Below are 22,860 nucleotides of genomic sequence, written 5' to 3' on the forward strand. Positions count from 1 at the left end.
GCACCCTGAAAAAAGACCCAATGCTCTAGTTGTGACACAGGGCTTGAGGCCTTCGGAAGGGTTAGGGAGTAAGACCTCCAACCCACAGTGGTTGGACTTGCTTACCCCATTCTTATCGAAAGGGAGACTACTTTTGTCTGAGGGTTCTTCCTGGAAGGACGTGGTGATCTTCCGAGACACCGGTGCCATCCAGACTTTAATTTTAGAGAGTGCGTTGCAAGGTGCCAACACTCTCGACACTGGAGAGGTGGTACTGGTCGAGGGTGTCACTAGTAATACTCGGGCAGTACCCCTCCATAAGGTTACCCTGGAATCTGATTTCCACAAGGGTGTTTGTACAGTCGGAGTCACTTCATACCTACCTTTCCCTAATGTTGATGTAATAGTTGGTAATGATTTAGCAGGGGATAAGGTAGGGGACTCCAGACTGCCTATTATGTTGCCTACCCCTAAGGTTTGCCTGGATCCACCCGCCGCAGAGGATAATGTTGTGTACCCTGCGTGCGCGGTGACCAGGTCTATGGGACTTAAATGTAAGGGCAGCCCTGTGCTTGCCAAGGTGGTAAATCCCGAGGTCACGAGGAGCTTTCCGAGTGGTGAAAACCAAGTGGACCTCGCGGACACATTCATGGCCCGACTCGATGACGTGGCCGAGGACATTGTGGAGAGCCTGCCACCGCCATCTACAGAGAGTAGTGGGGAGGTGGAGGAGAACACTGTTGAGCCTCGGCCAATGGCATCTGACCAAGGCCTAGATGCCTCCTTGAGTGAGTTACAGAAAGCTGACCCCACTCTTGCAGATTGTCATGAAACAGCCGTCTCTATGGAGGAAATTGTAGACGCAGCAACTGGGTACTACTACAATGATCGGATTTTGATGAGAAAATGGAGACCACAGAGTGCTCCCTTGTCAAATGAGTGGGAGGTAGTCCACCAGGTTATGTTGCCGACCTGCTATAGAGAAAGAGTTTTGGCAGCTGCTCATGATGATCGTATGGGGGGACATCAAGGTATTAATATTACGTATCACAAAATTTTAAAGTATTTTTTCTGGCCCAAGCTGAAAAGCGATGTGGCAAAATTTTGTAATGCGTGTATTGTTTGTCAACTGGTTGGGAAACCAAACCAGACTCCACCTAAAGCTCCTCTAAGGCCTATTGTCGTGCCAGAGGAACCATTTTCTCATGTGGTAATGGACTGTGTTGGACCATTACCTAGAACTAAGTCTGGTAATATTTACCTAATCACGATGATGTGTATCACTACTCGTTACCCAGAGGCTTTTGCTGTAAGGAACATCCGAGCAAAAACTGTTGTTGCTCGTATGTTGCAATTTTTTTCCACTTTTGGACTGCCTCGGGTCGTGCAAACTGACAATGGTACTAATTTTAAGTCTGATGTTTTCGAGCAATTTTGTAAGGAACATGGAATAACTCATAAGGTTTCCAGCCCATACCATCCACAGAGTCAGGGGGTAATTGAACGTTTCCATCTAACTCTGAAGCAGATGTTGAAGACATCGTGCGAGAGTTCCCACACCTTCTGGGATGAGAATTTACCGTATGTTTTGTTTGCGGCTAGAGAGGGATTACAAAGTTCACTGGGCTGTTCTCCTTTTGAGTTAGTCTTTGGCCATAAAGTTCGTGGACCCTTGCAAATGTTACAGGAGAATCTGTTAGGGAACGTAACGTTAACCGAAGGTTCGGCTTTCTTTGCGCAACACCACCAGAGACTCAAGGACTGCAAGGCGGCTGCATTAAAGTATCTTGGCAAGGCCCAAGAAAAGATGAAAGAACGTAACGATGCTAAATCTAAGTTACGGGTATTTCAGCCTGGCGACCCTGTCCTGGTATTAAAGCCTCGACTAGGGAACACTATGTCCCACAAGTACGAAGGCCCCTTCATAGTGACAAAAAAGACTGGGGACCTCACGTACAAAGTGAGGCACTCTGACAAACGTAACCAGGTAATGCTCATACATGTAAATCGACTGAAGAAGTTCCAGGGCCCCAGGCCCATTGCACTAACCAATGTTTCCATTTCCAGTGAGAGAGGGGATGATTGTTCTGGGGACCCAACTAATCTCATTTTCAATAATTCTAGTTCTGTGAATGCTGTGGAGGAACTGTCCCATTTGCAGATGGCCCAACGTGAAGAGGTGCAGTCGTTGGTTGATGAATTCTCCAGTCTGTTCGGGGAGGTCCCGACCCAGACTGATGCCATCTGCCATGATGTCGAGTTGACGGACTACACTCCCATTCGCCTTCAACCCTATCGGATGAGTCCAGAAAAGAACACATAGTCTCTATGTGGGACATAGAGAAGGTCCGCAAAATAACAATTCACTTAGGGTATATTACACTAACAGTAGAAGTCTAAGAAATAAAATTAACGAATTAAATGCTCTTGTCTGCACAGAAAAAATAGATATTATTGCACTTACCGAAACGTGGATGAATGTAGAAAATAGAGAACTATTAGCTGAATATCAAATATATGGATTTAAACTATTTCACACAGATAGATATATTAGACGAGGAGGTGGAGTAGCCATATATGTTAGGGACAATTTGAAATGTAGTCTCAAAGAGGGAATCAAAACTGAGCCACACACAGAAACTATTTGGATTGAATTAAACGAAAAAGCTAATAATATTATAATAGGAGTAATATATAGGCCACCAAATTTAGACAGAATGGAAGCAAAGCATCTATGGGATGAAATATCTAGAGCATCTAGATCTAACAGTATTTATGTCATGGGTGACTTTAATTTTAGCGGAATAAACTGGTTGAACAAAACAGGGAATAGTGAAGCAGAAGATTTTCTAGAATTAATTGACGATTGCTTTCTTACGCAACACATTAAGGAACCAACACGGGAAAATAATATTTTAGATTTAGTGTTAACTAACAGGGAAACGCAAATTAATGACATCAAAATAGGGAGTGAGCTAGGGAGCAGTGATCACAAAGAAATCAGATTTAGCATAGAATGGAATAGACCAGTAGGAGAAAATTCTGTTAAAGTGCCAGATTTTCGAAAAGCTGATTTTAATAGCCTAAGAAATTTTTTGGGTCAAATTGATTGGAAAGGCTTGGGTATGGGGTGTGGGCCGGTCTTGGAGCGAGACATGAACCCAGCGATAGGTGACTTAAATGGGGATTTCGATGTGGATTCAATATATAACTTATTTAAGAATATTCTAAACAAAGCACAGGAACGGAGTATACCATACAAATTGAATAGATCGTATACTAATGACCCAAAGTGGATAACAAAGAATTTGAAGAACCTTATAGGTAAAAAGAGAGCTTGGTACAAAAGGATTAAAAATGGGGAGGTCACTTTAGAACAGGAATTCGTACAACTGGTTAGAAATGTTAAAAAAGAGATAAGGAAAGCAAAAAGAAACTATGAAGTTCGCATAGCATGGCAAGCAAAGACAAATCCTAAAGGGTTTTTTCAGTTATATCGTACTAAGACTAGGGAAAGGATAGGTCCATTAAAAACTGAGACAGGTCAAATAACAGATAGTGATGAAGAGATGAGTAGTATTTTTAATAAATATTTTGTATCTGTATTTACTAAAGAGGAACTTAACAATATGCATTCAGCCGAACAAGTCTATGTGGGTGGGGACGAGGATAGGTTGACGAGTTTAGCAGTTACCAGGGAGGATGTTCTTAAACAAATAGTAAAACTCAAACCAAACAAATCCCCAGGGCCGGATGAAGTGTTTGCTAGGGTGCTTAAAGAATGCAAAGAGGAGCTTTGTGACCCACTGTCAACCATATTTAATAAATCAATAGAGTCAGGCAGAGTGCCAGAGTTTTGGAAAGTTGCTAATGTGATACCAGTTTTTAAGAAAGGAGATAGATCACTTGCGTCTAACTATCGACCAATTAGCCTAACGTCTATTGTGGGAAAGTTACTCGAATCTATAATAGCAAATAAAATTCGTCTTCATCTTGAAAAACATAAATTAATAATTGAGTCGCAACATGGTTTTATAAATGGCCGTTCATGTTTAACAAATTTGTTATCTTTTTATTCTAGCATTGTTGAGGCAGTTGATAGTGGTAAGGATTGCGATGTTGTATACCTTGACTTTAGCAAAGCTTTTGATACAGTGCCACATGAAAGACTGATTAAAAAAATAGAGTCTCATGGTATTGGGGGTGCTATATTAAGCTGGATTAGGGCATGGCTATACCAAAGGAAACAGAGAGTTAGTATAAATGGAATCAAGTCAGAGTGGGAAAATGTTGTAAGTGGAGTGCCTCAAGGCTCTGTCCTGGGACCTCTGTTGTTTATAATATATATAAATGATTTAGATTCAGGTTTGAGTAGCAACATTTGCAAATTTGCCGATGATACGAAAATCGGTAGGGAAATTAATTCGGAGGAGGACTCACTATCACTTCAAGTTGATCTAGATAGGGTTTTGAAATGGTCAAAGGATTGGCAGATGCAGTTTAATGCTGATAAATGTAAAGTTCTGAGGTTAGGTAATGATGATAGAGTTACAAGATACGAGCTAGATGGTGTTGTGATTGCGAAGTCGGATTGCGAAAGGGATCTGGGAGTTATGATTAGTAAGAATTTAAAACAAAAGGATCAATGCATAAATGTTCGTAATAAGGAAAATCGGACACTTGGATTTATTAATCGCCGCGTTAGTAACAAGACACCTGGTGTGGTTCTCAAGCTATATCTTGCTCTAGTTAGGCCCCATTTAGATTATGCAGTTCAGTTTTGGTCGCCATATTATAGAATGGATATAAATTCACTTGAACGTGTCCAGCGTAGGATGACTAAGTTAATTCCCCAAATTAGAAATCTTTCATATGAAGAAAGATTAACAAAGCTTAAGTTGCATTCACTGGAAAGGCGAAGAGTTAGGGGTGACATGATAGAGGTTTACAAGTGGATGAATGGACATAACCGGGGGGATATTAATAGGGTATTAAAAGTATCAACACAGGACAGAACACGAAACAATGGATATAAATTGGATAAGTTTAGATTTAGGAAAGACTTGGGTAAATACTGGTTCAGTAACAGGGTTGTTGATTTGTGGAACCAATTGCCGCGTAACATTGTAGAGGTGGGGTCCCTCGATTGTTTCAAGCACGGGTTGGACAAGTATATGAGTAGGATTGGGTGGTTATAGAATAGGAGCTGCCTCGTATGGGCCAATAGGCCTTCTGCAGTTACCTTTGTTCTTATGTTCTTATGTTCTTAAGAAGGCCATCGTACGGAAGGAGGTCGACTTCTTGCTCCAGCACGGCCTCATCCGGCCGAGCCAGGGCTCTTGGTGCTCGCCCTGCCTTTTGGTCCCCAAACCAGATGGCTCCTGGCGATTATGCACCGACTATCGGCAGCTCAACAAGGTGACCATTGTGGATGCCTATCCGCTGCCCCTCCTCGAGGACTGCATCGACGAGTTGGGAAATGCCAAGTACGTTTCGAAATTCGACCTCTCGAGGGGGTATTATCAAATCCCACTCACTGAACGTGCTAAACAGCTCACCGCGTTAGTGACACCCGAGGGTGTTTTTGAGTATCAAGTGTTACCGTTCGGCTTGCGTAACGCCCCTGCCACGTTCCAGAGACTCATGAACTCTCTACTCGCTAAGGTGCCAAATTGTCGGGCGTATTTAGATGATATCGTGCTGTTTGACAGTAATTGGGCTGACCACATAGCTAGGTTACGCCAGTTGTTTGCCATCTTGAAAAGGGCAAATCTTACCTTAAATGCTAAAAAGTGTCATTTTGGCCAAGGCACAGTGACGTACCTCGGTTATGAAGTGGGCCAAGGAAAAGTGTTACCTCGGCAAGATAAAATCAATGCCATTCTGGAGTATCCAGTACTAAAGTCTAAAAAGGACGTTCAAAGATTTATCGGTATGTGTGCGTACTATCGACGTTTTTGTCAGAACTTTTCCAGTGTTGCCACTCCTCTCACAGACTTGTTGCGGAAAGCCGTTAAATTTAAGTGGTCATCAGAATGTGCAGAGGCATTTAAAAATTTGAAATTGATCTTAGCTTCCGCCCCAGTGCTTGCTAGTCCAAGGTTCGACCGACCGTTTAAAATTCATGTTGACGCGTCTGACTCGGGTGCTGGTGCAGTGTTGTTGCAAACTGGGGATGATCAGGTGGAACACCCAGTATATTATTACTCTGTGAAATTCGACAAGGCGCAACGCAATTATTCAGTGGTAGAAAAAGAGGCGTTGGCGCTAGTGTTAACATGTAAAAAGTTCGAAGTTTACCTCACAGGTAATATAGTGGAAGTGTACACGGACCATAACCCACTAGTCTTCCTGACTCAGATGAAGGGTAAGAATAAACGCATCCTCAGGTGGGCGTTGTACCTACAGGACTTCAATCTTTCCATTACCCACCTACCGGGCAGACTCAACGTGATAGCCGACGCTCTGTCCCGGTTGCCTGAATAACATTCATCTGAGCCACAGAAAGCCATTTACCAACCGTCATGCTTTAGTTAATTTTTTTTAGGTTCTCCTGTGACATTAAATATTCCGTGTCCAATTTATTTACTTCCCTGTTCTTTTATTTTTGTTGTGTATGTTTTTTTTTTCTTTCAGAGAACTCCTTTATATTTTTTTTTTTTTGCAGAGAAATTGCTTTTGATTGATTTTTTGTTTTTGTCATATGTTTTTCTTTTTGTTCTCTGTATACTCTTACAAAAAAATATGACTACTATTCTAGTAGTCACATTTTTTTTTCTCTGAAGGGGGGAGGAGTGTTACGACCCTGGGTTCTCCAGTGGAAACCAGAGGTCAAAATTGAGCTATTAAACTTCCTAAGTAGTACAGTTGGCGCATTTCGAATGGAAATTGTTTGTATCTTCCCTGCCAGACGTAAGACTATTATTGTTTCTCAAAGAGCATTTAAAGACTGAACTGGGGGTTGATTATTAAATAATAACATAGGCACCAACTTTGCTTACTAATACTTTCTAATCATTCATAAAGTAACAATACGTTGCATAGGGGAAGATCTTTAATGTGCTTGGCTGCACGATCAATTAGGCTCCTCCCGGCACCACGAGATGAGGGAGGCAGCTGGTGGCTAGCTCGTTCTTCTCTGTGGCTGGTGTGGTGCGGTTAAGACCTACTCTGTGGCTGTATCCCTACTCTCCTTCCTTCTCCTCTTACTTATTTCCCTTACCTGAAGTTCCTGTATCCTTAAACTAAGTACGGGGCATTAGTGAGTGTGCCTACTCTGGTAGTAACTATTGGTGAGACCTGGGGTTAGTATTTGCCAGTGTTTTGTTTACCCTAAGTGTTGTGTTTTGTATTAGGGTACCACATGGTCTCACTACCCTAAGCTGCATCCAGCTTCAGTGCTTATCCAGTAGTACTTTACCCTAGCTTGTTATTAGTGTAAACCTTGTATCCTGCCTACGTGGACCAAGGCTTTTAACGTAAGATAGTGTGGTAAAGTTATTATTATTATTGTTATTGGTGTGAGTGTATATGGGGGGTTGTTAAGGGGTTAATAAATAAGTACATGAATTACAGAGTATCTCTTCTTCCAAGGTGGGAGCGCAGTGATCAACCCTTAGACTAACATATATGGTCTTGTAGCAAGTTATTACTACTGTGGATAGTTTATTTTGGGGGCCGGGCCTTTTAGCTCTCCCATATTTGATACTCTTGTCTTCTAACTACCTATACCCCTTAATAGTACCAGTACGCCATAGAAGCCCCACTCATATCAGTTGTAACAGAAACATTTGCATTCTTTTCAATTAGTAAAATATTACATATGAAGGAATTATTTACATAAATGCCGAGAAAACTTTACATACCATGCCCAAATCTAGGATCTTCTTCTTCTTGATAGTAGGTGCAGTTTGCATGAAGGATTTGTTCTCCCGATGACTGCAAAATCTAGGATCACGTGTGTTATTGTTTTTGAACGAATGATCACATGTTTACATTCATTGCGATGAAACTAACAACTTTTCATTATATACAGCGTTTTATATCAACTGTTTTACTTAAATTATTTTCTGTTATAGGCTCTAAATATAACTAATATTCGCTTCTTTCTTATACCATTTGTAATTAATGTTATAAAGCTTTATCATCTGAATGCACCAAACTGTGCCTTTTCATATTTCCAAACTGAAGTCGAACACCCGAAAATGAATATATCCATGAAAACTGAATCACGTCCTACTATTTGGAGAATTGTTAGTTGTTTTTCATACTAATATGTCTAGTTTGTGTCATATAAGTATTCATCCCGATGGTTGGTAAATATTGGATGGTTGGAAACAGAAGGATAAAAGTCAAACATCTGTTAACTTTTCTTTTAAAGTACTGTATAGCTGGAAAATATCAGGCAAACCTTCGACAATCTGCCGATTTCCTTTCCTCTTCAAGGCTACTACTGTTAGTGTCTGTCACGGTAAACCTATGTAAAATCGGAATTTTTTTTTCAACAGGACCCTGCACTAGAGTTGATGTTGGGAGACGCTCTGCTTCGTGGCTAATGGATTAATATTTGACTGTTGGTCAGGACTTGAGCATTGTTAATTACAGTTACACTCTGTTGGAGCACTAGACAGTCAATGGTCGTCGTTCTTCTTTATGATAGGTTCAGTTTATTGTTTAGTCACGGGAGACATCTCCCGTCAGGGAGGGTGCGATCGCACCTCCACAGATCTTCAGTATCATCTACTGATACTGGTAATGGCTCAGAGAGGGCATCCACTTACGGGCTATTCATGGCTGTGCCACCTTTTGGGTGGCTTAATCTTCATCAATCACCAATCAATCAATCTATTGTTTAGTGGCCAGTATTATTCAGTTTATTGGCCAGTGCGTTGGCATCAGTTATCATTGACGAACGAGCAAAAATTAGAAGGATTTAAATCGTAATATAAATAGTTATCTCATTCCTTCTTTCCTTTGAATGTCAGTGACTGTGCTTCTGCTATGCTTAATTACCTCAAAAGCGGCCAATTTTCATGATACCTTAAATTATAAAGGCAAAATTTGGGCCGAGTATAAAAGTATAAGCAAAATTGATTGAGTATCCACAAAAATTAAGAAAAGAAAACAGCACACCCGTTACATTAAAGAAAACGTATTCCTCGTTTCGGGGAGAATATTCTAGGGAGGCCAGCCGGTAACTGGAACAGCCCGGTAAGTGCATTTATGTACTAAATACGTAAGTATGAAAATGTACTTATTACACTTAGTATTAAAACGTACTGTTTATTCGGAGGATGGGTTGGTTTTGTATATCTTTTTTTTTCAGATTTTGATGTGAACATATAGTGATAAATTATATATAATATTATGCCAGTATTTGGAAGTTAGGCTACGTGCCCAGTAACTATTTATTTTCCATGTATTGATGTCTGATTTATATACATTATATATGTCTATGTTCATGCAGTGATTAATCATTTGTGAGTACAGTGAATTATTGCGTTATCGCCCACGAGAGAAAGTACTGAAAACTCCAGTGTTAATATTCCATAATATATCGTTGAATGAAGGGCAATGTAAAACCATTACAGTGAGACATTGTAGCATTGATTGTAGAAACGACTGTTTGAGCCCGAGTATAGTGTAACTAAGTAATACGTGCTATTTGTGCCAATATCGAGTGTGCGAGTTTCTAGTAATATTGGAGAACTTAAAGAAACAGCGTGCGTGAATCTAGAAAACAAGCAATAAACTTTCGCGCGGGGCCAGGCGATCAGCTGTTCTTGACACTTGACGAGGAGGGGAGGTGTTGCCACTTAGTGAGGGCATACTATTCGTGGGAACTACCGGCCACAGCCAGGATCAGTTGATTTATTTATTATTGTTTGGCCTTGTGACATCTTTCATGCATTTTAAGTAAAATACAAAACTACCTTTGTGTTTGTATCATCCCCTCCATTGATCTTGTGGCTATATTATACTGGAAAGCAAAGAGTGATAAAAGTAAGTACCTGCCTGATTACTGATCTTTTGAGTGTGACCTTGCCAAGGCTACCACTAATTCAACCAGTCCACTGAGGTGTTACTGGACACCGAAAACACCAGTTGGCGACCTTGTGGTTAATAGTAAAGCCCTATTGTTGGGGCGGGCCACACAACAGTTAAGTAAACAAGAAGTGTGTTCACACTCCTTCTCGTTTAAAGGCCGGTTGAGATTGACTGGGATACTCTCCAGGCGTGCAGTGGCGCCGAAAGGATTAGAGTGAAGACCCGCTGGGCTATGGTGAGTGACCTTGAGCATAACTGTTGCTCACCGAGTAGAGAGATAAGAACAGTAATACCCCAACATTGGCGACCTTGCCAGGATAAAGTACAGTTAAGGTTGCTCACCGAGTAGAGAGAGTAAGAACACTGAAAACCCCAACACACCCTAGAAGTGACTCGAACCCATACTCCCAGGAGCAACGCAACTGGTATGTACAAGACGCCTTAATCCACTTGACCATCACGACCGGACAAAATGAGGTGACAGCCGAGGCTATTTGAACCACCCCACCGCCGGCACTCGGATAGTAATCTTGGGCATAGCATTTTACCAAATCACCTCATTCTTTGGGGCACACGTGAGGAACACAATTGCGAACAAGCCTGAATGGTCCCCAGGACAATATGCAACTGAAAACTCACACCCCAGAAGTGACTCGAACCCATACTCCCAGGAGCAACGCAACTGGTATGTACAAGACGCCTTAATCCACTTGACCATCACGACCGGACAAAATGAGGTGATAGCCAAGGCTATTTGAACCACCCCACCGCCGGCACTCGGATAGTAATCTTGGGCATAGCATTTTACCAAATCACCTCATTGTTTGGGGCACACGTGAGGAACACAAATGCGAACAAGCCTGAATGGTCCCCAGGACAATATGCAACTGAAAACTCACACCCCAGAAGTGACTCGAACCCATACTCCCAGGAGCAATGCAACTGGTATGTACAAGACGCCTTAATCCACTTGACCATCACGACCGGACAAAACGTACAACTGGTTAGAAATGTTAAAAAAGAGATAAGGAAAGCAAAAAGAAACTATGAAGTTCGCATAGCAGGGCAAGCAAAGACAAATCCTAAAGGGTTTTTTCAGTTATATCGTACTAAGACTAGGGAAAGGATAGGTCCATTAAAAACTGAGACAGGTCAAATAACAGATAGTGATGAAGAGATGAGTAGTATTTTTAATAAATATTTTGTATCTGTATTTACTAAAGAGGAACTTAACAATATGCCTTCAGCCGAACAAGTCTATGTGGGTGGGGACGAGGACAGGTTGACGAGTTTAGCAGTTACCAGGGAGGATGTTCTTAAACAAATAGTAAAACTCAAACCAAACAAATCCCCAGGGCCGGATGAAGTGTTTGCTAGGGTGCTTAAAGAATGCAAAGAGGAGCTTTGTGACCCACTGTCAACCATATTTAATAAATCAATAGAGTCAGGCAGAGTGCCAGAGTTTTGGAAAGTTGCTAATGTGATACCAGTTTTTAAGAAAGGAGATAGATCACTTGCGTCTAACTATCGACCAATTAGCCTAACGTCTATTGTGGGAAAGTTACTCGAATCTATAATAGCAAATAAAATTCGTCTTCATCTTGAAAAACATAAATTAATAATTGAGTCGCAACATGGTTTTATAAATGGCCGTTCATGTTTAACAAATTTGTTATCTTTTTATTCTAGCATTGTTGAGGCAGTTGATAGTGGTAAGGATTGCGATGTTGTATACCTTGACTTTAGCAAAGCTTTTGATACAGTGCCACATGAAAGACTGATTAAAAAAATAGAGTCTCATGGTATTGGGGGTGCTATATTAAGCTGGATTAGGGCATGGCTATACCAAAGGAAACAGAGAGTTAGTATAAATGGAATCAAGTCAGAGTGGGAAAATGTTGTAAGTGGAGTGCCTCAAGGCTCTGTCCTGGGACCTCTGTTGTTTATAATATATATAAATGATTTAGATTCAGGTTTGAGTAGCAACATTTGCAAATTTGCCGATGATACGAAAATCGGTAGGGAAATTAATTCGGAGGAGGACTCACTATCACTTCAAGTTGATCTAGATAGGGTTTTGAAATGGTCAAAGGATTGGCAGATGCAGTTTAATGCTGATAAATGTAAAGTTCTGAGGTTAGGTAATGATGATAGAGTTACAAGATACGAGCTAGATGGTGTTGTGATTGCGAAGTCGGATTGCGAAAGGGATCTGGGAGTTATGATTAGTAAGAATTTAAAACAAAAGGATCAATGCATAAATGTTCATAATAAGGCAAATCGGACACTTGGATTTATTAATCGCAGCGTTAGTAACAAGACACCTGGTGTGGTTCTCAAGCTATATCTTGCTCTAGTTAGGCCCCATTTAGATTATGCAGTTCAGTTTTGGTCGCCATATTATAGAATGGATATAAATTCACTTGAACGTGTCCAGCGTAGGATGACTAAGTTAATTCCCCAAATTAGAAATCTTTCATATGAAGAAAGATTAACAAAGCTTAAGTTGCATTCACTGGAAAGGCGAAGAGTTAGGGGTGACATGATAGAGGTTTACAAGTGGATGAATGGACATAACCGGGGGGATATTAATAGGGTATTAAAAGTATCAACACAGGACAGAACACGAAACAATGGATATAAATTGGATAAGTTTAGATTTAGGAAAGACTTGGGTAAATACTGGTTCAGTAACAGGGTTGTTGATTTGTGGAACCAATTGCCGCGTAACATTGTGGAGGTGGGGTCCCTCGATTGTTTCAAGCACGGGTTGGACAAGTATATGAGTGGGATTGGGTGGTTATAGAATAGGAGCTGCCTCGTATGGGCCAATAGGCCTTCTGCAGTTACCTTTGTTCTTATGTTCTTATGTTCTTAAATGAGGTGATAGCCGAGGCTATTTGAACCACCCCACTGCCGGAACTCGGATAGTAATCTTGGGCATAGCATTTTACCAAATCACCTCATTCTTTGGGGCACACGTGAGGAACACAAATGCGAACAAGCCTGAAAGGTCCCCAGGACAATATGCAACTGAAAACTCACACCCCAGAAGTGACTCGAACCCATACTCCCAGGAGCAACGCAACTGGTATGTACAAGACGCCTTAATCCACTTGACCATCACGACCGGACAAAATGAGGTGATAGCCGAGGCTATTTGAACCACCCCACCGCCGGCACTCGGATAGTAATCTTGGGCATAGCATTTTACCAAATCACCTCATTGTTTGGGGCACACGTGAGGAACACAAATGCGAACAAGCCTGAATGGTCCCCAGGACAATATGCAACTGAAAACTCACACCACAGAAGTGACTCGAACCCATACTCCCAGGAGCAACGCAACTGGTATGTACAAGACGCCTTAATCCACTTGACCATCACGACCGGACAAAATGAGGTGATAGCCGAGGCTATTTGAACTATTATTTGGGAGTATGGGTTCGAGTCACTTCTGGGGTGTGAGTTTTCAGTTGCATTATGTTCTTATGTATGTTCATATGTAAGTGCAGAAGGCCTATTGGCCCATATGAGTCAGCTTCTATATATATAACCACCCAATTGCACTCATATACATGTCCAACCCACGTTTGAAACAATATAGGGACCACAATCTCCACCTCGTTATGTGGTAATTGGTTCCACAAATCCACATACGATTGATAGTGTCAGTGGATAGTGCCAACATGCGGTTGTTAGTGATGTTGGATACGTTGAATTTAGCAAGGAAAACATCAACAAGTCTTACCTATGATTGAAACAATCATACTTCTATTATGTTACGTAGTAATTGGTTCCACAAATCAACAACCTTGTTACCGAACCAATATTTACCCAGGTCGCAGGCGATGAGTCACAACAACGTTGAAGAAGAATGTTGACCAGACCACACAGTAGAAGGTGAAGGGACGACGACTCACAATCGACTTGAGAATGGTCCAGAACGGACCGAAACGTCGTCGTCCCGTCACCTTCTAGCATGTGGTCTGGTCAACATTTATCCAGGTCTTTCCTAAATATAGACTTATCCAATTTATACCCATTGTTTCATGTTCTGCCATGTGTTGATACTTTTAAAGTAAGACAACGAAGGAAGCGCAGGTCCCTCAAGGTACTCACAAAACAAAGGGATCATAAGACACAAAAAATAAAGGTAGCTGTAGAAGGTCAATTGGCCCATATGAGGCAGCTCATATTTATAACATAAGAACAAAGGAACTGCAGAAAGCCTATTGACCCATACGAGGCAGCTCCTGTCTATAACCACCCAATCCCACTCATATACTTGTCCAACCCGCACTTGAAACAATCGAGGGACCCCACATCCACCACGTTATGCGGCAATTGGTTCCATAAATCAACAACCCTGTTACTGAACCAGTATTTACCCAAGTCTGTCCTCAATCGAAACTTATTCAATTTATACCCATTGTTTCGTGTTCTGTCTTGTGTTGATATTTTTAATACCCTATAAATATCCCCCCTTTTATTTCCATTCATCCACTTGTAAACCTCTATCATGTCACCCCTAACTCTTCGCCTTTCCAGTGAATGCAACTTAAGCTTTGTGAATCTTTCTTCATATGAAAGATTTCTAATTTGAGGAATTAACTTAGTCATCCTACGTTGGACACGTTCAAGTGTCCAACCAGGGCTCTGTCCTGGGACCTTTGTTGTTTATAATATATATAAATGATTTACATTCAGGTTTGAGTAGCAACATTTGCAAATTTGCCGATGATACGAAAATCGGTAGGGAAATTAATTCGGAGGAGGACTCACTATCACTTCAAGTTGATCTAGATAGGGTTTTGAAATGGTCGAAGGATTGGCAGATGCAGTTTAATGCTGATAAATGTAAAGTTCTGAGGTTAGGTAATGATGATAGGGGTTACAAGATACGAGCTAGATGGTGTTGAGATTGCGAAGTCGAATTGTGAAAGGGATCTGGGAGTTATGATTAGTAAGAATTTAAAACAAAAGGATCAATGCATAAATGTTCGTAATAAGGCAAATCGGACACTTGGATTTATTAATCGCAGCGTTAGTAACAAGACACCTGGTGTGGTTCTCAAGCTATATCTTGCTCTAGTTAGGCTCCATTTAGATTATGCAGTTCAGTTTTGGTCGCGATATTATAGAATGGATATAAATTCACTTGAACGTGTCCAGCGTAGGATGACTAAGATAATTCCCCAAATTAGAAATCTTTCACATGAAGAAAGATTAACAAAGCTTAAGTTGCATTCACTGGAAAGGCGAAGAGTTAGGGGTGACATGATAGAGGTTTACAAGTGGGTGAATGGGCATAACAAAGGGAATATTAATAGGGTATTAAAAGTATCAACACAAGACAGAACACGAAACAATGGGTATAAATTGGATAAGTTTAGATTTAGAAAAGACTTGGGTAAATACTGGTTCAGTATAAGGGTTGTTGATTTGTGGAACCAATTGCCGCGAAAAATTGTGGAGGTGGGGTCCCTCGATTGTTTCAAGCATGGGTTGGACATGTATATGAGTGGGATAGGGTGGTTATAAATAGGAGCTGCCTCGTATGGGCCAACAGGCCTTCTGCAGTTGCCTTTGTTCTTATGTACCACGTTATGTGGTAATTGGTTTTCATAAATCAACAACCCTCTTACCGAACCAGTATTTACCCAGATCTTTCCTAAATCTAAACTTATCCAATTTATACCCATTGTTTCGTGTTCTGTCTTGTGTTAATACTTTTAATACCCACCTATGTTATGATCATTCATCCACTTGTACACCTCTATCACACACTACCTCTTCCCCTTTCCATAGACTGCAATTTAGACTTTGTTAATCTCTCTTCATAAGACAGTTTTCTAATTTTGGGAATTGACTTTGTCATCATGCGTTGGGCACATTTAAGTGAATATATATCGATTCAATAGTACTAAAACTAAGCCGCATAATCTTAATGGGGCCTAACCAGCGCAAGATATAGCTGAAGAGCAACACCAGGTGTCTTGTTACTAACGCTTCGATTAATAAATCCCAGTGTCCTATTTGCCTTATTACGAGCATTTATGCATTCATTTATGAATTTTATTTTCTTACCAATCATAACTTCCAGATCCTTTTCGCAATCTCAACACCATCTAGCTTGTATCATGGAACTCTATCATCATTTCCGTGCCTCAAAACCATACATATGTCACCATTAAACTGCATCTGCCAATCTTTTTACAATTTCAAAACGCTATTTAGATCGTCCTGATTGGATAGTGACTCATTTTCCGTGTCTATTTTCCCGCCGATTTTTGTCAAATTTCCCCAATACTGCTTCATTTTCACATTTGGATGCAGCAGTGGCACATTGTAGGTTAAACACAATATAAATAACTTAAGAGTAAATATGTTGAACACAATTCATGTAATTAATAATTCCCACCCTGTTTTGGGTCTGCACAATATATTAAATGTTGGCTAGTGCACATTCCTTAGTACAGTGCTAACTAAATGAGATTCCTATCCTTAGTGGCTTAGCACAAATCAATAGATTAGGCTAGATTGAGCAACATTTAGTTGGGCTCCTGCCTAAAATTGTCCTAACTACAGTTAAGGTTTGGCCAAAAATTTATATACCATAATAATGAGTAGTAATGGAATAGTGCTATGTATTTTGTTTGGTTTTATATAAAAGACTCTTATTTTGAGTGATGTATATATAATTAGTATGGGGTAATCTCTTCAACTCTGGTATTTGATGAGTATTTATTAATATGTTATTTACCCTAACACGAAAATAATCCACACAATTAATGGATAAATTTACGTGAGTGCTTAGTCTTATGGTTGGATATTAATGTGCGCGTCAACTCCGCGGATTTAAAACCACTATTTTCCATGGATTTAAACACAAAATGACGCACTTAATTAATTTAGAGGTGCATAGCTACACTATGCATTATATTTATTGATAATTTTTATTTATTTCCTTACCTGTATTGAGGTTTGAAACCATTTTTGCTTTTTATTCCCCTTCCCTCGCCTTTTGGAACTCGTAATCACAACTGTTAAATAATTTGTTAAAAAAAAGCAGTCATCGCACGTGGTAACTGACGCAATTGCGCGGTTATGGATTTCTAGAAAACTTCTGACATTCACCTACTTGAAATTAATGGTTAGTAAAATTAGTTTCTGGTCACAACCAATTTATGTTGTGGTGACAGGGGTTAATAATTTGGGTGTCAGGATTCCCAACATATAACACGGCAATCGAAACTAAACTGCATGATGTAAATGGGGCCTAACCAGAGCAGGATATAACCGAAGAATAACACAAGGTGTTTTATTACTAATGCTTTGATAAATAAATCCCAGTGTCCTATTTGCCTTATTTCGTCAACAGATCACTGTAAGCAGCGATTTTCCATTTTTCTTATAAGAACATAAGAACATAAGAACAAAGGTAACTGCAGAAGGCCTATTGGCCCATACGAGGCAGCTCCTATTCTATAACCACCCAATCCCACTCATATACTTGTCCAACCCGTGCTTGAAACAATCGAGGGACCCCACCTCCACAATGTTACGCGGCAATTGGTTCCACAAATCAACAACCCTGTTACTGAACCAGTATTTACCCAAGTCTTTCCTAAATCTAAACTTATCCAATTTATATCCATTGTTTCGTGTTCTGTCCTGTGTTGATACTTTTAATACCCTATTAATATCCCCCCGGTTATGTCCATTCATCCACTTGTAAACCTCTATCATGTCACCCCTAACTCTTCGCCTTTCCAGTGAATGCAACTTAAGCTTTGTTAATCTTTCTTCATATGAAAGATTTCTAATTTGGGGAATTAACTTAGTCATCCTACGCTGGACACGTTCAAGTGAATTTATATCCATTCTATAATATGGCGACCAAAACTGAACTGCATAATCTAAATGGGGCCTAACTAGAGCAAGATATAGCTTGAGAACCACACCAGGTGTCTTGTTACTAACGCTGCGATTAATAAATCCAAGTGTCCGATTTGCCTTATTACGAACATTTATGCATTGATCCTTTTGTTTTAAATTCTTACTAATCATAACTCCCAGATCCCTTTCGCAATCCGACTTCGCAATCACAACACCATCTAGCTCGTATCTTGTAACTCTATCATCATTACCTAACCTCAGAACTTTACATTTATCAGCATTAAACTGCATCTGCCAATCCTTTGACCATTTCAAAACCCTATCTAGATCAACTTGAAGTGATAGTGAGTCCTCCTCCGAATTAATTTCCCTACCGATTTTCGTATCATCGGCAAATTTGCAAATGTTGCTACTCAAACCTGAATCTAAATCATTTATATATATTATAAACAACAGAGGTCCCAGGACAGAGCCTTGAGGCACTCCACTTACAACATTTTCCCACTCTGACTTGATTCCATTTATACTAACTCTCTGTTTCCTTTGGTATAGCCATGCCCTAATCCAGCTTAATATAGCACCCCCAATACCATGAGACTATTTTTTTAATCAGTCTTTCATGTGGCACTGTATCAAAAGCTTTGCTAAAGTCAAGGTATACAACATCGCAATCCTTACCACTATCAACTGCCTCAACAATGCTAGAATAAAAAGATAACAAATTTGTTAAACATGAACGGCCATTTATAAAACCATGTTGCGACTCAATTATTAATTTATGTTTTTCAAGATGAAGACGAATTTTATTTGCTATTATAGATTCGAGTAACTTTCCCACAATAGACGTTAGGCTAATTGGTCGATAGTTAGACGCAAGTGATCTATCTCCTTTCTTAAAAACTGGTATCACATTAGCAACTTTCCAAAACTCTGGCACTCTGCCTGACTCTATTGATTTATTAAATATGGTTGACAGTGGGTCACAAAGCTCCTCTTTGCATTCTTTAAGCACCCTAGCAAACACTTCATCCGGCCCTGGGGATTTGTTTGGTTTGAGTTTTACTATTTGTTTAAGAACATCCTCCCTGGTAACTGCTAAACTCGTCAACCTGTCCTCGTCCCCACCCACATAGACTTGTTCGGCTGAAGGCATATTGTTAAGTTCCTCTTTAGTAAATATAGATACAAAATATTTATTAAAAATACTACTCATCTCTTCATCACTATCTGTTATTTGACCTGTCTCAGTTTTTAATGGACCTATCCTTTCCCTAGTCTTAGTACGATATAACTGAAAAAACCCTTTAGGATTTGTCTTTGCTTGCCCTGCTATGCGAACTTCATAGTTTCTTTTTGCTTTCCTTATCTCTTTTTTAACATTTCTAACCAGTTGTACGAATTCCTGTTCTAAAGTGACCTCCCCATTTTTAATCCTTTTGTACCAAGCTCTCTTTTTACCTATAAGGTTCTTCAAATTCTTTGTTATCCACTTTGGGTCATTAGTATACGATCTATTCAATTTGTATGGTATACTACGTTCCTGTGCTTTGTTTAGAATATTCTTAAATAAGTTATATATTGAATCCACATCGAAATCCCCATTTAAGTCACCTATCGCTGGGTTCATGTCTCGCTCCAAGACCGGCCCACACCCCATACCCAAGCCTTTCCAATCAATTTGACCCAAAAAATTTCTTAGGCTATTAAAATCAGCTTTTCGAAAATCTGGCACTTTAACAGAATTTTCTCCTACTGGTCTATTCCATTCTATGCTAAATCTGATTTCTTTGTGATCACTGCTCCCTAGCTCACTCCCTATTTCGATGTCATTAATTTGCGTTTCCCTGTTAGTTAACACTAAATCTAAAATATTATTTTCCCGTGTTGGTTCCTTAATGTGTTGCGTAAGAAAGCAATCGTCAATTAATTCTAGAAAATCTTCTGCTTCACTATTCCCTGTTTTGTTCAACCAGTTTATTCCGCTAAAATTAAAGTCACCCATGACATAAATACTGTTAGATCTAGATGCTCTAGATATTTCATCCCATAGATGCTTTGCTTCCATTCTGTCTAAATTTGGTGGCCTATATATTACTCCTATTATAATATTATTAGCTTTTTCGTTTAATTCAATCCAAATAGTTTCTGTGTGTGGCTCTGTTTTGATTCCCTCTTTGAGACTACATTTCAAATTGTCCCTAACATATATGGCTACTCCACCTCCTCGTCTAATATATCTATCTGTGTGAAATAGTTTAAATCCATATATTTGATATTCAGCTAATAGTTCTCTATTTTCTACATTCATCCACGTTTCGGTAAGTGCAATAATATATATTTTTTCTGTGCAGACAAGAGCATTTAATTCGTTAATTTTATTTCTTAGACTTCTACTGTTAGTGTAATATACCCTAAGTGAATTGTTATTTTGCGGACCTTCTCTTTCCCTGATCGTTTTGCCAATTCCTTTCTCCCACAAACACATACTTTTATTACCTCCTTCCTCCAAATCAATTCCCATACCTCTATCTACTAACAGTTTAAACCCAAACAAACACCTCTAACCACTTCTTCTAGCGAGTTCGCAACAGCAACAACCCCAGCTCTCGATAGATGCACCCCATCACGAGCATACATTTCATTTCTTCCATAGAAGTGTTCCCAGTTGTCTATGAAAGATATTGCATTTGATTTGCAATATCTTTCCAGCCGGCAATTGACACCAAGTGCCCTCGATATCCATTCATTTCCCACTCCCTTTCTTGGAAGAATGCCACATATGATCGGGATTCCTCCCTTGCTCCTAACTAACTCTATGGCTGTTTTATACCTCAGAATCAGTTCCTCACTCCTGACTCGACCAACATCATTTCCTCCCACGCTAATGCAAATAATGGGATTGTTCCCATTACCAGCCATAATATCATTCATGTTGTTTATAATATCACCAATGCCAGCTCCGGGATAGCAAACCCTTAACCTGTTCCCCCTATCTCTAGCACAAAACGTTCTATCCAAATACCTTATCTGGGAATCTCCCACAACTAATGTTTGCTTAGGTACTTCCTTTACTTTCTGAGGGGCCTGCGCTTCCTTTCTCTTCGTTGCTTTCCCTTTTGCGCGATCCACAGTCTCTCCACAGCACTCGTCCTCCAAAACGTCAAATGAATTTGAAGTTGCTATGGCGTTTGAAGGCGGCTTTATCAAAGTCTTCTTAAGGCCCCTGTCTTTCGCAACTCTCCAAGACGAGGTCCCTTTACTGCTGGTCTCCTCCTTCGTTACTTCTCGTTGTTTTTTAAGCTGACGCACCTCCTCCCGCAGAGAGTCCAACTCTGTCCTCAGGGCTCCCACTAGAGTCACCAGGTCCTTCACTACAACTTCCATATTGCTATGATAATATGAATATTCTTATATTCTTAGTCAAAACATTGATCTAAAATAGGTTAAGCAAGAAGAAGTTCTGTATAAGTATTTATTTTTATGATATCTATACAATGAACACGTGATATTGATACATTGAATCTGTGATATATTCAAGGTGTCCTAAAAGTAAGTTAAAGGCGATGCTGCTTCTATGGTGGTGACAGTGTCGACGTTCATCACCATCAGGGGCTTAGTCACCTCCACCACCTTCACCTCAATCATTACCAGCTGCAGGGCTGGTGCCGTCACCGTCTGGACTGTGACGGAGGTCACGGGAACATCACTGACTTGGAACACGGTGTTGAGGAGGATCTGGTTGATGGGAAACACCACGATCTCTGTGACATTCTGCCACTCGTCCTGATACTGCACAGTCTGGAAGACGGGACAGAGCAGCGGCCGTGGCTTGCAGTAAAGGGCAGCGGATAGAGGCACAAGCACCGCAAGGTAGATCATAACCTCAGACTTGGAGTATGAGGCTAATATTTGCCTGGATCTTTCACGTTTTCTTTACCTTTGTACAGTGAAACAAAGTTTAGTATGAACCTAATCATACACTGAATTTTCCACAGCCTTTTCGGCAAGCTTGTAATGACGGTACTCGGGCTTGAGTTCCCACATATTCTTGTGAGGATTCTTAACATTATAGTTACATAGGTCTTTCAGGATCTCCTTTAGATATGTGATTGGTTGTCGGGTAATCTTGTGGAGATCCTTAATATTGTAATACTGATGCTTTTCAAATGCAGCAAACAACAACTCCGTGACCTTATCTTTATCATCACGAATCGTCTTGCCTCCTGCCTTCTTCTTCTGCTCTAAATGAACATTATGTTTATGGTGTGAAATAGGCTTATAGCCGTTGAGGGGTCTGTCAGTAAGCTTTACTGTATGAAGAGACTGGGCAGCTTTCTTCACAGCTTCACTTTTCTGATTGATATAGTAGTCGTCCACTACAGGCTGACATTCTAGTTTGTGGATGACTTGTCCCTCAAAGGACAATTGCTGTGTCTCGGAAACTGCAGCATCCGAGCTGCTGCTGCCGAGATCTGGTTCAGAAAGAACTCCGAGTGTCATTTCTTTTAAACTATGAGAAATTACCTAGTGCTCCCGAGGAATTTTCCCGTCCTTCAAGGTGTGTTCACTAGATTTAAAGGTTATTGTCGGAGGTTTACCAGGCACCTTGGTAATCTTAAGCTTTCCAACGTCATGACCAGCACAGTCTGCCCATTTGTCCCCCAAATATTTAGGTACCTTGACCAGCCACAGCCCACGGCTGCAATTCGTAATATCCAAGTCCATCTTAGACTGTTGGCTCATGATGATTGATTGATTGATAAAGATTTAGCACGGGCACGAATATGAATAGCCCGTAAGTGGTACAATTTTTTTTCTCAGTATTTTGAGGTTGCTTTTAACCATCAAGCTGTTATCGCGGGGGAGGATACTGCTTCACAGTCTTTATGAGGGTGTCCAGCTGCTGGACACCTTTGTTGACCAGGAGAGTGG

At 40.3% G+C, this 22,860-nt stretch overlaps 1 protein-coding gene across 1 annotated transcript; it reads right to left on the reverse strand.

The window, feature by feature from the left end:
- Window positions 1–21,897: 21,897 nt before the first annotated feature.
- LOC123749816 (general transcription factor IIF subunit 2-like) lies at window positions 21,898–22,428 on the reverse strand. The gene has a single exon (XM_045731939.2). It carries the CDS (start codon window positions 22,426–22,428, stop codon window positions 21,898–21,900), a length of 531 nt encoding a protein of 176 aa, XP_045587895.2.
- Between the last annotated feature and the right edge of the window lie 432 nt (window positions 22,429–22,860).

The sequence above is a fragment of the Procambarus clarkii genome, chromosome 72 (genome assembly GCF_040958095.1).
Source record: "Procambarus clarkii isolate CNS0578487 chromosome 72, FALCON_Pclarkii_2.0, whole genome shotgun sequence".
Taxonomy (NCBI): Eukaryota; Metazoa; Arthropoda; class Malacostraca; order Decapoda; family Cambaridae; genus Procambarus; species Procambarus clarkii.

Excerpts from the sequence above, each read along its gene's own strand:
- LOC123749816 (XM_045731939.2), bottom strand. The coding sequence starts at position 22,428 with ATGACACTCGGAGTTCTTTCTGAACCAGATCTCGGCAGCAGCAGCTCG.